This window comes from Telmatherina bonti, assembly GCF_933228915.1.
Source record: "Telmatherina bonti genome assembly, chromosome: 9".
Classification (NCBI taxonomy): domain Eukaryota; kingdom Metazoa; phylum Chordata; class Actinopteri; order Atheriniformes; family Telmatherinidae; genus Telmatherina; species Telmatherina bonti.
Genome location: NC_136627.1, coordinates 8,918,708 through 8,934,044, shown reverse-complemented (window position 1 = coordinate 8,934,044; position 15,337 = coordinate 8,918,708). Strand labels below are relative to the sequence as shown.

Here is a 15,337-nt window from a genome sequence, read left to right as displayed (position 1 = left end):
TCAAGGGAGATCTGCTGAAAGAGATGTCAAAGTGTCCATATGATGAACATGTCAGTCTAATTTATTTTAATATGCAAGTCCAGAAGGGCAATAAATAATTAAGCATTTTTCCACAAACCCCTTCATTCATCTTATATCGATCCTCTCAGATCAGCCTCTGCCAGAAACAAGCGAACAGAGAAAGCTCCGCCCTCTGTCCTACCTGCAGGTTACGTCTGATTGGTCAACTGCTAGGAATAGTGAAACTGAGCAGTGAAGCTGGGCGTGGCTCTCGTAACATAACCTAGAGAAGATGACCAATCGCTAAGTCCCTACCCCTGGACGTCACTAAAGTGTTCATTCATTAATTTTCCTAACCGCTTAGTCCGATGAAGGGTTGTGGGGAAGCTGGAGCCTATCCCAGCAGTCTGCGAAATGCAGGGTACACCCTGGACAGGTCACCAGTCCATCGCAGGGGCAAACAGCTACTCACACTCAAACCTACAGGCAATTTAGAGTAACCAACAACCTTTGGATGGTGGGAGGAAGCCGGAGAACCGAGAGAACCCACGCGTACACGGGGAGAACATGCAAACTGAGAGGGAGAGGCCACTGTCCAAACCCCACCCCAGCCGAGGATCAAACCAGCAACCTTCTTGCTGTGAGGCCACTGTTCAGCCACTTTTGAAGTAGAATAAGTAAAGAAAAACTCTCTAAAACCAATCGTTTCCGTTGCCATGGAAACCGAACATAAGTGCTGGGAAACTCAAACATGTGTTTATGTGATACGGCCGCTCACATGTCTGATGAGTATTCAGCACTACAACACTGTAGAAAGCTCAGAAGACTAGACATAGCATCATGGAGCCACTTTAAAGACACAAATTTATCATAATAATAAAAAATTGATGTTGTCTCGCCCTGCGATGGACTAGCGAGCTGTCCAGGGTGTACCCTGCCTTTCGCCCAAAGACTGCTGGGATAGGCTCCAGCTTCCCCGCAACCCTGAATTGGACTAAGCGGTTAGGAAAATGAATGAATGGATGATTGATCTTGTCTCCAGGCAAGGTAAGTTTCTTTGTGTAGAACAAATCAATTTATGGAAACACAGAAACATTAGAAAATAATACATTATATATATATATATATATATATATATATATATATATATATATATATACACACACACATATATATATTTGTAAATTTCTGTATTTATTGTTTACTTTGGCAGTTTCACTCCTCTATACAGACCAGGTGAAATAACATATATAGATGAGGAGACTTAACTAAAATTTTTGTGGAGATCAGTTAATAATAAAATACAGGGCAATTAATTAAAGTCCAGATAATAAATGTAATACTGTGATGAAAATGTTTAATAAATAATTTACCCACAACAAACAAAACACGGAATAAGTATCCAAATTATTAATTTTTATTATTGTAAAGATGTTTTTTTTTAAAACAATTATTGTTCTACAGTGTGTTCATTGGATTACTTTGCCTGAATTTATAAACCATCAATAAAAACCAAAAAGAAGACAAGAACGTACAGTTGTACTCATATTTATTCATACTATTTCATTAAAGAAGGAAAAAACAGCTGCCTGTAACATAAGCTGAAATTGACTAAAGTAATCACAAATAAAAAATTTATGAAACTCATTACATTATTTTCTAATTCTGGTTGCATAGAATTTTTTTTTTTTTTTTTAAAGCAAAGAAATAAGATAATTTATTACATATTACATCACTCATAAACTAATATTTAGTAGAACAATCCTTTGATGTTTCCGCTACAGTCAGGTGTTTTCTGTTCTTCTCAGTCAGACTTCTGCACCTGTTGACAGGTATTTTGTCCCACTGTTCAACAGAAAAGTGCTCTCATTTGTCGAGGACCAATTTGTTTGTTTGTATATCTGTCTTTCTTCAACTTAATTAAATGAAATACAGTGTCTTATATTACTAAATTTTATTTTTGCAAATTTTAAGTTATTGTTCCTTTTTTAAGTCTCCAGTTATTTGAGTGACTGTTGTAAATTAATGTTTACTTAATGAAAGTTTATGAATAATATGAGCACAACTGTATCAGACGCTGTGGTGAATCGGCTGCGCAGTACCCGGATGAGACGCCATCCCAGCGCAGCGCTGCCGGCTGGGCGGAACGCCACTCACTCACCGACCACTTAGTTTCTAGGAACCGCCGACAGACCTGGCACGCCACCGCGTTTTTCCACAACAGATCTGTCGCTTTGATTTCCAAGTTTGCTGCAGTATCTGCATCTTGATACACAATGGGCGAACGAGAAGATCTAGTTTATCAGGCGAAACTTGCCGAGCAGGCAGAGCGATATGACGGTAAGCCACGCCGTGAGGGCCGGCTCGGAGTGGGACGTGTTCAGCGATCCGGTCTGCTCTCTTTCCTCTCACTGGGAGCAAGCTAGCGTCAAAGGAGCAGCGCTAGCTCAGGGTTTTTTTTGTTGTTGTTGTTGTTTTTTGTTTTTGTCTTTTCCTTTCTTTCTTTCTTTTTTTATTTATTTATTTTATTGCTAGCTCAGTGTCAGCCTAGTGCTAGCGTTACTGGAGCAGCGCTAGCTCAGTGTTTTTATTATTATTATTATTATTATTATTTATATTTATATTTGTTTTTGATAGCTCAGTGGTTCATGTATTTTTTAAAATCTATTTTTGTTATTTTTTCTTTTTCTTTTTTTCTTTTTTCGCTAGCTCAGTGTCAGCCTAGTGCTAGCGTTACCGGTGCAGCGCTAGCTCAGTGTTTTGTTTTGTCTTTTTCCTTTATTTATTTATTTTTGTTGTTTTTGGTTACTCCTTGTTTTTATTTATTTATTTTTTGTTATTTTTATTTTTTTCCGCTAGCTCAGTGTTAGCCTAGTGCTAGCTTAGCCGCTAGCCTGAGCTACTACCACCAGTTTCTTTTAGCTAACTATTTGTTGACATCACATATAACTGTTTGTTGTGATTTATTATTGTAATATTTCGCCAGTGTCCAGTATCTGGGGCATTTTTGCTTGACTAAAACCTTCTGGATGTGAGGGAAATCTGCTAACATGAGCGGAGGGGCTACAACAAAATGGCGGACAAGTGAAGCGTGAGCTGTCAGGATTTGGCTCCGCTGCACCATGCTAGCTCTGTAGCTTTCTACCTGAGCTAATCTTCCAGTTAACAACCATAAACAGCATGCAATGGGACATTTCTAGCTTAGTTATGTTGACCTGGCGAGTTTAAGGCGTTCCTGTTAGTTAAAACAGCGAAGCAGTGGCTGGTGGAAGCCTTGCGGTGTGCTAGCAGCTGCTGGGGTGTTCCCCTGCAAGCAGGTTGCACAGATCGATTGGCGAAGATGACCACCTCTTCCCTCGTACATTCCTGCCACTGTCATACCATTACAGGCCTTGGAGAGGCTGTTTTTAGACGAGCATCACCGGTCATATGTTGCCCAGTAACGTGAAGTGAATGCACCATGACTCATTCATGGGATTTGGACCCAGAGTACTTAGAGTGATTTAAGGTTTAATCACTAAATGGTAACCTTGCTGGAATGTATGTTAGCACACATTAACATGTTGAGAGCACTTTTACAGCAAAGAAAAAAAAAAAGTCCAGAAAACACATTAACAGCTACTTTAGGCTGCAGGTGATGATAAAACATTTATAACCTGACTGTGTGTACTGATAGTTGTCAATTTGTTTTCGGGATTGATAGATTAGAAAGTGGTTCTGGTACTTCTAAAAATGTGTCATTGTGCAGTTTTTCTTTTAGCCAGAAACCCAGTCTGCTTTCATGATGCAGTGTTACGTTCAAGGTAAAATACACTCATAAGCTCGGTGACTTCGGTTTCTTGGACAGAGATGGTGGAGTCTATGAAGAAAGTGGCCGGCATGGATGTGGAGCTCACAGTGGAGGAGAGGAACCTTCTATCGGTGGCGTACAAGAATGTAATCGGAGCTCGGAGAGCCTCTTGGAGAATAATCAGCAGTATTGAACAGAGGGAAGAGAGCAAGGGTGGAGAAGAGAAACTGAAGATGATCCGGGAATACAGGCAAACGGTAAAGCACTCAGAAAAGCTTCATGATACAAATAAATATGTATATGTGTGTGTAATAAACTTTGTGGCATATGTTTATCATTCTCAAGCTTCTCAGATTTGCTTTGTGTGTGTGACATCACACTCATGGAAATGGTCCATGGACAGACTGCATCTGAGTCATAGTCCGGCGAGTCCTGCCTCCAGTCTGCCTTGCTTTTATGAGGGGAAATAAGAGCTGCTATCATTCTGGGAGAGGCCAGAGTGTGTCAGAGATGAGAGAAGCAGCTGGAGGGCAGTCGCTGATCTAATGGGATGCAGAGATTAATACACCTAATTTCCATTTGGGAATATATTTTTTGATACAACTTTTGCAGCTCCTGGTCAGGATCAATCAGCAAGTTATTTTATATATAAAATGTGGGTAAAAGATATTAAAACTCACCATAAAGTTGTTAGCATAAAGTTTCAATATGGTGACAAAGCAAAAATCAAAGCAGCCCAGTCTTCGGTGGGAAATAATCAAAGTATTTTAGTGGCTGAATAAATTGTTTGTCTTGCAGGTTGAAAATGAGCTGAAGTCCATCTGTGGTGACATTCTGGATGCACTGGAAAGACACCTACTCCCCTCTGCAGTCATGGGAGAGTCTAAGGTCTTCTACAACAAAATGTAAGAAAACCCTGCCCCAAAGTTAATGACTAGATTAATAAATGAATATTTTCCAGTGCTCACACAATAGGCCGAAAATCCGATTTTATGACCATCGTAATTTGAGGAAAAACAAAAAGGAAAGCTGAACTGATTGATTTAGGATGTCTTTTATTGAGTTTTTACTTTCTAACAATAGATTTATAACAGAAAACATAAATATTCAGTGAAAGGAACGAGGAAGGTGACAACAAAGCAAAGCTGAAAGCATTCAAATAATGTATAGCAATAAAGGACAGCAAGCCGTCCGAACCACCATGTAGTTTTCTATCTGCTTTTTTTATTTATTTATTTTTTTAAGTAGTATTGGAGTAAATTCATAATTAGAAATACTAGGACATAAATGGATTAGAAAGATAATGTATTTTCTGAAATTGGAAAACATCAGATTTACCTTAAAAAGATCTACACAACAATTCTTAGAGGCCTGGACCCCTTTTTTTTTTTTTTTTAAATTATTTTAAGGAGCTACAAATATCTCTTGATGAGAGGAATGCTGAAAATAAGTAGTTTTTCCTATTTATTTTTGCGTATTTACGTATTCCATATTTTTATTATTTTTTTTATTTAGGTTATTTTCCTTTTTTTCTCTTCATGCCTCTTTTCATGTATGTATATATATATATATATATATATATAGATACACACACACATAATTTTTATTTTGTAATTATTCTCATATGACTATTTTATTTTTTCATTATTTTGTAAATATACAATCCGTCAACTTAGGGCATGTGCAAACTGCAAAAAAGAAAATGTTTCTGTAACTGAACCCATGTTGACGAACAATAAATATATATATTAAAAAAAAAAAAAAAAAGAAATACTAGGAGTTATTTGCCAGTGACTGAAATCAGACTGTCTTCAGCTAGGTCGGCTGGTTTGTCTTAACATTACATCATGCCTTCATATTTTGTGCATCGTTAAATACTAGAGCTCTACATAGTCGGGAAAAACGTGCGATAAATGTTGAATGTTGCAGTGACGATAGATATGCAATTTAAAAACACGTAACACTTATTTATGGGCACTGCTGAAGTTCGTTTGTGCTCTGATAACGCTACAAGATTTTGTTTTAGCTAGCAGTGGATTTTAGAAACTCTTGTTAATAAACGATCCAGTCAGTAAGAGATCATGTCGTGTCTTACAGCCAAATGACTGGAGATAAAATAGAAAAGTTGGGTTTGAAGCGATTTCTTTACAAAGCTTTGATACTTTATAAAGAGATTTCTGTTATTTATTGTAGTGTGGATTTTTGGTTTTTTAAATCAGTTTCTGTCAGATGAAGCAGACTTGGCATTAATGTGCTGATGTCTAACAGAATAACTTATCAGTAACCGTAAACCGCCATCAGTCAACTGCGCTGTCCTGTCGGCAGATCCCACATTTTCATCGCTCTTAATTGCTGCTTTTCACCACAAAGCTGCTCATTTTATGCACCGTATTGCCCCAGACGTCTACATGGAGCATCCAGAAGTGGTATGTTTAATTTGATGGGACAAGGAACAACGCTTCATGCAGCTTAGGATGTTGTTGCAACCTGTTTAACACTCAGGCTAATATAACGATGAAGGTTAATTTTTATTTGTTGTGCAGGCTTAATAAATATTTGGGAAGATAATGCTAGTCCTCTCATTGTTCACCCCCCACATTGATACGTTTCAGGCGATTATCATGAGTGTGATAACGCCACAAAATACCATTTAAATGCATAAAACTGTGCTGGAGAGTAATGTCACAAAAGTTAGGAGTAGAGCTTAAAAAAAACAACAACCCAAAGCTTTGAAAGCGTTTTAGTAAAGTCGGCTCTGCTCCATCTGCAGTGCAGCCCGCTAACTTCCTCTGGCTTCGCTTCTGATGAGACTTCACTTCATGCAGCCTTCCTGACATCGTCATGGCTACGTAGTTGATTTGGTTTTAACCATAGACCGTACATGAAAGATGGATGGAGCCTCTTGCAGTTAATAGTGAAGCCTATACAGAAGTGCATAAAACTGTAGTTCACTAGGGGCTGCAAAACAGGGCAAATCCCCATAGACTCCCATGTTAAAAAGACCAACTTTACAGCAGAAATAAACATGTTTACAGCGGAAATAAACATGTTTACAGCCTGGTTCAAAAATCCATTTTCGGTTTTAATAGGTCAGGTTTATCTTCATGACAACTGTCGGGGGGGGGGGATTTTTTTTCTAACTCACCCGTTTAAAAGTAATTTGATCTCACAGTTTGTCATGTTTAGGGGCGTGTCCTTTTGATTGACAGGTACCCGATCTCCTGCGTTAAGTCAGAAGAACATAGAACAACCGCGGTTTTTAGCCAGTTAACAACGTGACTTAGCTTTAGCTCGCTTACCTCCGTTAGTTCTTGTTATCTCCAGGTTAGCTCTTAGCTACAAAAAGCTCGGAGTTCGGTCGATGTCAATCATCCACCATGACTCTCACAGCCCCCCTCTCAGCTCCACCTCTTTGCCCATATTTGTATTTTCCGGGCGAGAAGACATGTCTGCCCCTGCCAAGATGGCGATGGTAGGAACCGCCCACCGAGCTTCAGTGCAGCTCTTCAGAAACCTACGGGTGACGTCACGGAGGCTACGTCCATCTCTTTATATACAGTCTATGGTTTTACCATCACAGCTCATTTAGTTCACTTCCTGCTTAATTATCATCATCATTACGGACACAGCTCTGTTATAAGATCTTTCTCTTCTTGTATGCTGGGACAAAGATGGGACCAAGCCGTACCCAGAACTCAGCAGAAACAAAATGCATATCTTTATTTAAGTCATGGTTTTTCTATGAGTGAATATAAACGTATATAATTTAATTATATTTATACGGGATGTGTCAGAAAACAATTAATGTACTTATTATAACTAGTCCCAATATCAAATATGTCACATTGCAAAGTCACATTTATTTCTCTTTCATGTTATGATCTGCAGGAAGGGTGACTACCATCGGTACCTGGCAGAGTTTGCCACCGGCAACAACAGAAAGGAGGCAGCGGAGAACAGTCTGGTGGCCTACAAAACCGCGACGGATCTGGCCATGATAGAGCTGCCGCCCACACACCCCATCCGCCTCGGCCTCGCCCTCAACTTCTCCGTCTTCTACTACGAGATCCTAAACTCACCCGACCGCGCCTGCAGGTTGCCGTCTCTTCTGCATCGAGTCCATATGTTTTCCTGAATGTCTGTTTATGACATAAATAGATGTATTGGCCGGACAAGTGAACACTATTTAGATGCTTTTTTATACCTAGATTGTAAATTTAAACTGAAGTTTTAAGGTGTTTAAGCTGGAGTGTGTTTTTCTCAGGTTGGCAAAGGCTGCGTTCGATGACGCCATCGCAGAACTGGACACGCTGAGTGAAGAAAGCTACAAGGACTCCACACTTATCATGCAGTTGTTACGTGACAACCTGACACTATGGACTTCAGACATGCAGGGAGAAGGTAGGAAGCTGCCTCTGTCCAGTTAAATCTCAATACTGATCGACTAACTCACTCATCCTGTTAACCTTTTAAATATTAGTTTCCCCTCTAAATGTATAATCTGTGTTAATACGATGAGCAGCTTGATTGATCTTCAGGTTTTTTTCCCCTCACTTTCTGTATAACTGCTGTAACAGTGGTTTGGTGTCCAAACACACGAAGAAGCAGACAGGGAAATGTCCTTTCTGCTGTGCGGGATCACCCAAAAGAAGCTGGGGTGCCGTGTAAATAAAAACAACATGCTCAGACGTGCGTTTCCATAATGTTTAAACTGGAAACACTTCTAGAAATCACTGAACACGTTAAATCCACCAGGTTAAAGCTCTGTCATGCGTGTACAGGATCCAGAAACGCTGCTGCCTTCTTCTCTGGACCAAAGCTCATTTAGACTCAGAGCTGTCGGTCTAGAACAGGGGCGGACAACTCCGGTCCTCGAGGGCCGCAGTCCTACAAGTGTTTCCCTGCTGCAACACAGCTGACTCACATCAGACTTGATTAGCAGACTGCTGCAGAGCTTGACATCCAGCTTCACTGGTCTGCAGTCAGCAGCTGAGTTGCAGCAGGGAAACTCCCATCACATGTAGGACTGCGGCCCTCAAGGACCGGAGTTGCCACTCCCCACTAGAAAGTGGGGTTGGGTTTAAAAATGATTTAAATCACTTAAGTCATACAGTTTCGATTCATCAAACGCTGATGTCTAGTTTTATTTTACTCTTTTGGCAGCAAGTGACCCGACTCTCACGTGACTTAACGATGCTCAGCAACATCGCAGCATTCAGGGCTGAAGGTTTAAATCACTTGCATCCAAAATCAGCTCCTGTTGCAGAGAAAATGTCCAATTCAGGATTTTTCCTGCACCTGTAAACCATCTAGAAGGTGAATTCTTCTCACATTAGTAGCTAACGCTTAGGGCTGGGCGATGTGACAATATATATCATTTGGACAACAGAAAATGTTGATTGTTTCATATGAGGCTCTATCATTTATGCTACAATAAGGTGCTTTACTGCAGTATTTTATATCAAGATGTGTTTTAAGGCATGCATGCTGCAATACATAAACAAACGTGGAGAAAGACGGTAGCAGACGTGTTTCAGGGCAGGATTTCAGTCACATGGATGCAGTTTGGATATAAAAAGACAGACGTGGAACAGACAACAGACTAACTCACTGTCCCAACAACAGACCCTGACACAACTAACTCATTTTATCACCTGCGCAGGAATCAGGATAAAGAATACAGAATAAAGTCAATGAGAAAAAGCTGCAAAGTGGTGGTGAAAGCTCATACTAAACTCCAGATGTAAACGCTGCAACGGGCTTTTCCCCGTGAAACGTCATATGGCGATAGTTCCCCCAGATGGAAGGAGATCACTGCTGCTGTTGCCAAGCAACATCTGACACATAACTGATGACTGACACAAAATTACACAAACTATTTTATATTATGGGGATATAAATCAGGATTTTTCTGTCATATCGCCCAGCCCTATATTCAGGTGTCAATTCATATTAAATAACCTGGTTTTGATATAAACTCCGCCGTTCTTTAGTCTTTTTCTTCCTTCATTCATGTAGCATTTGCAGAGCATCCCTACTGTTTTACACTCATCTCCTCTCTTGTCTTTCTCTCATTCCCTCTGCTGTAGAGTCCTAAAGGAAACAAACCTGTTCATTTCCCATGTTAACTGTACTTTGTAAGTGTTGCTCACCATGCCTTGCTCTGTGTGTGTGTGTCTCACCTGTCTGCACAGGCTCACATTAATAATGGAGAGCACTCACCTGTTGCTTTGTCACTCATTGATTTGGGTGGTTGAACTTTTTGTAGGACGCTGTGACCTTTGATCTTCAACCATAGTTGAGTCCAGACTGACTCATGTTTGTATGGTGTGTGTGTGTGTGTGTTCACATCACTTCATAGCATGTGTGGCTGCCTGCACACACAGCCCCAGGTCCAACATGTTTAATACCTCAGAAGAAAGCTGGGTCTGGGTCTTCAGGTGGAAATGCATGTCTCTGTTTTTCTTCCCACTTCTCTGTTTTACTGCATTTTATAGTATGATTGGTGTCTTACAGAATTTCACCCAAACTGTGAATATTGTTTCTATTTTCTGGTACTTTTCGCTCATATTGGAAGTGAATATTTTACTGAGACTCATTTTAGGCAAATATGTTTATATATACATATATAAAATATACATGCAAAACTTAATTCTGATGCTCCTAAATCTGCTTTATTAAATCTAATCTTGGCTGCACTGATACTTACACAATTAAACCAAAAAATCCTTTCTAATTTGTAAAAAAGCAGCAATACGCTGAAGTTTTTTTCAGGTAGTTTGTTTTTTTTGTTTGTTTTGAAACTAATATTAGAAGATAAAGTGGCCGCTTGCTGCTCTTCAACAACAATTGTTTAACGAGCAGCAGAAGTTTTGTGACTCGTATCCCCAGCTTTGTAAGTCTGACAGGTGCAAATCAGGTCTATAAGTAGAGACTAATTTTGCAAGTTAGGAAATAAAACATAATTTTAGAAGTAGAAAAGATTGATCACATGTTCTCCACAGCTACCAGTCATTCAGATTTCTCTTATAAAGTAATTCTAAAGTCAGAAGGGTAAACGTGCCAAAACCAGGCTTTACATCATGTAGGAAAGATTCACCACACACAGGTTTTTGTACTATATATGAACTGACTCGCCTTTAAAGCCGTCATATTGGCGCTTTCCATACATTTAGTTTGGTTGTGGAGACAGACGGTCTTAAGCTGGACTTGTACACGTGCTTCGTCTGTGTGAAGCCTGAAGCCGGCGGTTCCACGTAGGAGCACCTCTTCCTCTTCCAGAGCTGACATGTACCTCTGCTTCCTTGTTATTGATCATTTTATTACATGCTCTGGATTTCTCAAGCATCACGCTAAATTTGTGCCGTAATCATGGAGGAGAAATTGCAACTTAAAACTGTAACCATGTGCTTGAATGCGAGAGCTTATTACCATGGTAACTGATGCTGAACTCATAACTATTTATGTTAGTGGTGGGAAAATCAAATAAAAAAATTGAATATTGGGATTTTTTGCTTCACATTTTTAAAATTGATATATTTTTGCTGGAAAAAAAATCGCTTTCGAAAAAAAAAAAATCCATTATAAAATTTGTCCTTTTGTTATTGTTTTCAACAATCTTTTTACTCGTCTTCTTGGGCATTTTAGCAGCAGAATGATGGTCTGAGTACTGGGTTGGTTTTTCTTTTTAATTGAAATCAAGACGAGCAAAAAAAAAGTTTAGAACATTTTTTTGTTTTAATCTACAAAAATCAACAATATCGTAGAATTGTGAGATATTGAATTGGCACCCAAAAACTTGGAATCGGATCAAATCGGGACAAAAGCATTTCGTCACAGCCCTCATTTATATACAAACAGTTTTTGGCACCAAGTGATGGAAAGATGATAACAAAGATATGACATTACTGTCATGGAAAGGTAGAAAACTGATAACAGGTCTTAAAGTATTACAGCGCTGTTGTCATCTCCCACTTAATGTGGGGGGGGCGGCTTTCTTCCCTTTTAGTGTGTGTTCTTTTTATGCGTTTGATTTTTTATTTCAAGGAACAAAAACAAACCACCTGAAAAATCCTGAGCTGTAAAGTCGACTGTGCAGTTTAAGCTACTCGGTTCAGATGCTGCTTCTGGATCAGTCGGGATTATCCTGGCATCTGGTCCTGCAGGTGTTTCCAGGTGTTTCCACCTGGTGCCGCTTCACCTGTCTGCCCTGCTGCTTCCTCTCTGTCAGACATGGCGGCTTGGCTTCATGTCTAACTCCGGCTTTCTGTCCTGCAGGTGAAGAACAGAACAAAGAGGCACTGCAAGACGTTGAGGATGAGGCCCAGTGAGACGACGCCACCAACAGCCAACAACTCGAGACCCTCCCCCTCACACTCCTCACCCCTCCACCTTTGTCTTCCTCATCCTCTCCCTCCCCCACTTCTTTTTTGGCAAGTCACCCACCTCCCCCCTCCTTTTCTGCACCTCCGCAGCTCTGAGACCCAGCAGGGTCACCGAGTTTAACCGGTTTCTTTTCTCCTCTTTTTTTATTTTTATATTAGCCCGTACATCAGTCAGAAAAACCACTTAACTGAGACGTTAGAAAGACGCCGATGAAGCAGGAGGTCCCTGGATTGTTTGCTGTTTTTGTCCTGGTACAAGCGGTTCTGAACATGTATCTTTGTTTTCATTATTGTATTTTTGTTTTTGCTTTTTTTCCTCAATATTTTTATCAGTTGCTGGATGTATTGAGATTTTTTTCTTAATGTAATTACAGAAATTAACTTTTATTACTGATGTTTAATATTAGTTATGGGAGCTATTTAATCTGTTTTTAGTGAAATGTTAAACAGATTATTTGACCTTTTGGCGGCGGTTTGAGAGCTACAGCCGCCTTTCTTTAACTTGGTTTTTCAGAAGAAGTTGGCAAAATTTTCGATATCCACGTGGGGCAAAGAGGTGCTTGACTTTTCCACCGTAGTGATTCTGTCGTCTTGTTTTGTAGATGTCCTCGGACTGTATTTTGTGCTGACATACTGTAACCGTGTACACATGCTGAGTCTTTGAAGGCTGAAGTTTATCTGTTGATTTGTCATTTTAAAAAATAAAACTTGGGAGAGTTCACGTTTTGGAGGAGAGCGAGCCCCAGAAGAAGACGGCTGGTGATGAGACAAACCAACGGGATGCTTTCTGCCACGTCTCCCCTGCTTTTCCCGAAGCTCCTCTACGTTGGCATTTGTGTTCTTTCTTCGTCGCGCTTCCGGTTTTGCTTCTTTATGTGTAACTTGGAGCTGGATTGTACTACTGGATATCTGACTGGAGCCACAGACAGGGAATCTGTATTCTTACTGAAACACAGCATGGAATTAACATTAAACAATCTAAATTAAAAAAAAAAAAAAAGATGACGAGCTGACTTGTTTCCTTATTCCTTTAAACGGCAGGACATTTGTGACCCGTTGGAGGGGGTAAAAGGTTGAAGCAGAGTTCCAGTTGCACTCTGTGCCTCTGTTACATCACCTGTGACAGCCAGCGCGGCCCAACCTAAATTTAGCCTCGCAGCTGAAAGTGGAGGAGCACGTCGGACTGGAAGCAGGCAGGCAGGAGCCGGTCAGAGTGACGTTCGTCCTCCTGCCTGCTGGTGGAGGTGGAGCTGTGGATGAGCCGAGCCTCCAGGATCCATCGGACGGTCGCCGATACATTTCTGCTTCCTTTTCCTGTAAATGAAGTTGAGCTTTAATGAATCACGTTTGGCTGGATGAATGTTTCTGCTCCTTCCTTCCTGTCGAGGAGCAAAAAGACTTTGTTTTAAACATCAAGCTTTTTGACTTCTACCTTCCCCGCTGTTTAATGGTCACCATTACTTCCAGTTTATACCTCTTATCTTATTTACATCCAACACATTCATATTTATACACCTGGATGTGTACATGTGTAAAAATAAATACAATATTGTACAGAGGGGTAGTGGTTAGCGCTGCAGCCTCACAGCAGGTCACTGGCTCGAGCCTCGGCGGGGGGGGGGGTTCAAATGGTGGGTTTTCTGCAAGGAGTTTGCATCTTCTCTGCTTCTTCCCACGGGTGAACCTCTCGCCCAGTGACTGCTGGGGTGGACTCCATCCTCCTGTTGCAGGTAACTGGACCAGACGGTGAAGAAAATGAAAGTAGGAATTAATATTTAGTGATGACACTGATTAAAGATCCTTTGTAGATTTACTAAGAACAGTTTGAACCTCTTTGAATTTGATGAGACAAACTTAAGGCCAAGTGTCCAAAACTGGCTTTCCAGGGACCAGTCTGAACCTTTAGGGACCAGTCTGATCCTCCAGGACCAGTCTGAACATTTAGAGACCTGTCTGAACCTTTAGGGACCAGTCTGATCCTCCAGGACCAGTCTGAACATTTAGAGACCTGTCTGAACCTTTAGGGACCAGTCTGGACCTTTAGGGACCAGTCTGAACATTTAGAGACCTGTCTGAACCTTTAGGGACCAGTCTGGACCTTTAGGGACCAGTCTGATCCTCCAGGACCAGTCTGAACATTTAGAGAACAGTCTGAACCTTTAGGGACCAGTCTGGACCTTTAGGGACCAGTCTGATGCTCCAGGACCAGTCTGGACCTTTAGGGACCGGTCTGATCCTCCACAACCAGTCTGGACCTTTAGGGACCAGTCTGATCCTCCAGGACCAGTCTGAACATTTAGAGACCAGTCTGAACCTTTAGGGACCAGTCTGATCCTCCACAACCAGTCTGGACCTTTAGGGACCGGTCTGATCCTCCACAACCAGTCTGGACCTTTAGGGACCAGTCTGATCCTCCAGGACCAGTCTGAACCTTTAGGGACCAGTCTGGACCTTTAGGGACCAGTCTGATCCTCCATGACCAGTCTGGACCTTTAGGGACCAGTCTGATACTCCAGGACCAGTCTGAACATTTAGAGACCAGTCTGAACCTTTAGGGACCGGTCTGATCCTCCACAACCAGTCTGGACCTTTAGGGACCAATCTGATCCTCCAAGACCAGTCTGAACATTTAGAGACCAGTCTGGACCTTTAGGGACCAGTCTGATCCTCCAGGACCAGTCTGAACATTTAGAGACCAGTCTGAACCTTTAGGGACCAGTCTGATCCTCCACAACCAGTCTGGACCTTTAGGGACCGGTCTGATCCTCCACAACCAGTCTGGACCTTTAGGGACCAGTCTGATCCTCCAGGACCAGTCTGAACCTTTAGGGACCAGTCTGAACCTTTAGGGACCAGTTTGATCCTCCACGACCAGTCAGGACCTTTAGGGACCAGTCTGAACCTTTAGGGACCGGTCTGGACCTTTAGGGACCGGTCTGGCCCTTTAGGGACCGGTCTGGACCTTTAGGACCAGTCTGGACCTTTAGGGACCAATCTGGACCTTTACGGACCGGTCTGGACCTTTAGGGACCGGTCTGGACCTTTAGGACCAGTCTGGCCCTTTAGGGACCGGTCTGGACCTTTAGGACCAGTCTGGCCCTTTAGGGACCGGTCTGGACCTTTAGGGACCGGTCTGGCCCTTTAGGGACCGGTCTGGACCTTT

At 41.4% G+C, this 15,337-nt stretch overlaps 1 protein-coding gene across 2 annotated transcripts; it reads left to right on the top strand.

Moving 5' to 3' along the window:
* The first annotated feature begins 2,120 nt into the window (after positions 1-2,120).
* ywhae1 (tyrosine 3-monooxygenase/tryptophan 5-monooxygenase activation protein, epsilon polypeptide 1) lies at positions 2,121-13,174 on the top strand. 2 transcript variants are annotated; one of them, XM_079246431.1, is made up of 7 exons: positions 2,121-2,340; positions 3,848-4,047; positions 4,589-4,695; positions 7,679-7,885; positions 8,055-8,191; positions 9,880-9,927; positions 12,068-13,174. In XM_079246431.1, the coding sequence occupies exons 1-6, from the start codon at positions 2,277-2,279 to the stop codon at positions 9,885-9,887; spliced, it is 723 nt and encodes a 240-aa protein (XP_079102557.1). In that variant the 5' UTR covers positions 2,121-2,276; the 3' UTR covers positions 9,888-9,927; positions 12,068-13,174. The 2 variants fall into 2 exon arrangements, with proteins under 2 accessions (XP_079102557.1, XP_079102556.1); XM_079246430.1 differs by lacking the exon at positions 9,880-9,927.
* Positions 13,175-15,337: the final 2,163 nt, after the last annotated feature.